At 51.1% G+C, this 270-nt stretch overlaps 1 protein-coding gene across 1 annotated transcript in view; it reads left to right on the top strand.

Annotated features, from left to right (window-relative positions):
• Positions 1–237: 237 nt before the first annotated feature.
• The window catches only part of LOC138865072 (galectin-3-like), a 563-nt gene continuing 530 nt past the window's right edge, over positions 238–270 (top strand). The window contains exon 1 of the mRNA XM_070134413.1: positions 238–270. This exon is cut by the window's right edge and continues 67 nt beyond it. Coding sequence (XP_069990514.1) covers positions 238–270 — 33 coding nt within the window.

Below are 270 nucleotides of genomic sequence, written 5' to 3' on the forward strand. Positions count from 1 at the left end.
CCAGGTTTAGGGCCAGGTTGTAAGAAGGGGAGCTGTGTCAAGCCAGCTAAAGAAGTTGTTGGAAAGCTAGTCAAATAAAGTTGTGTCAGGCCAGTGGCCTGGTTGTGCTGAAGAAGAACAGTTTGGGAAGCAAGCCAGGTCAGCTGTGTCAGGTTGTAAGTCTAATAGGCCAGGCTGTGTCAAGCCAGGCTAGAAGAAGAAGAAGAAGGCTAGGCCAGGGCTGGGACAGGCTAGCAAATGAATGTGTCAGGCCGTGGCTCAAAGCAGTCA

The sequence above is a fragment of the Penaeus vannamei genome, chromosome 19 (genome assembly GCF_042767895.1).
Source record: "Penaeus vannamei isolate JL-2024 chromosome 19, ASM4276789v1, whole genome shotgun sequence".
NCBI lineage: Eukaryota > Metazoa > Arthropoda > Malacostraca > Decapoda > Penaeidae > Penaeus > Penaeus vannamei.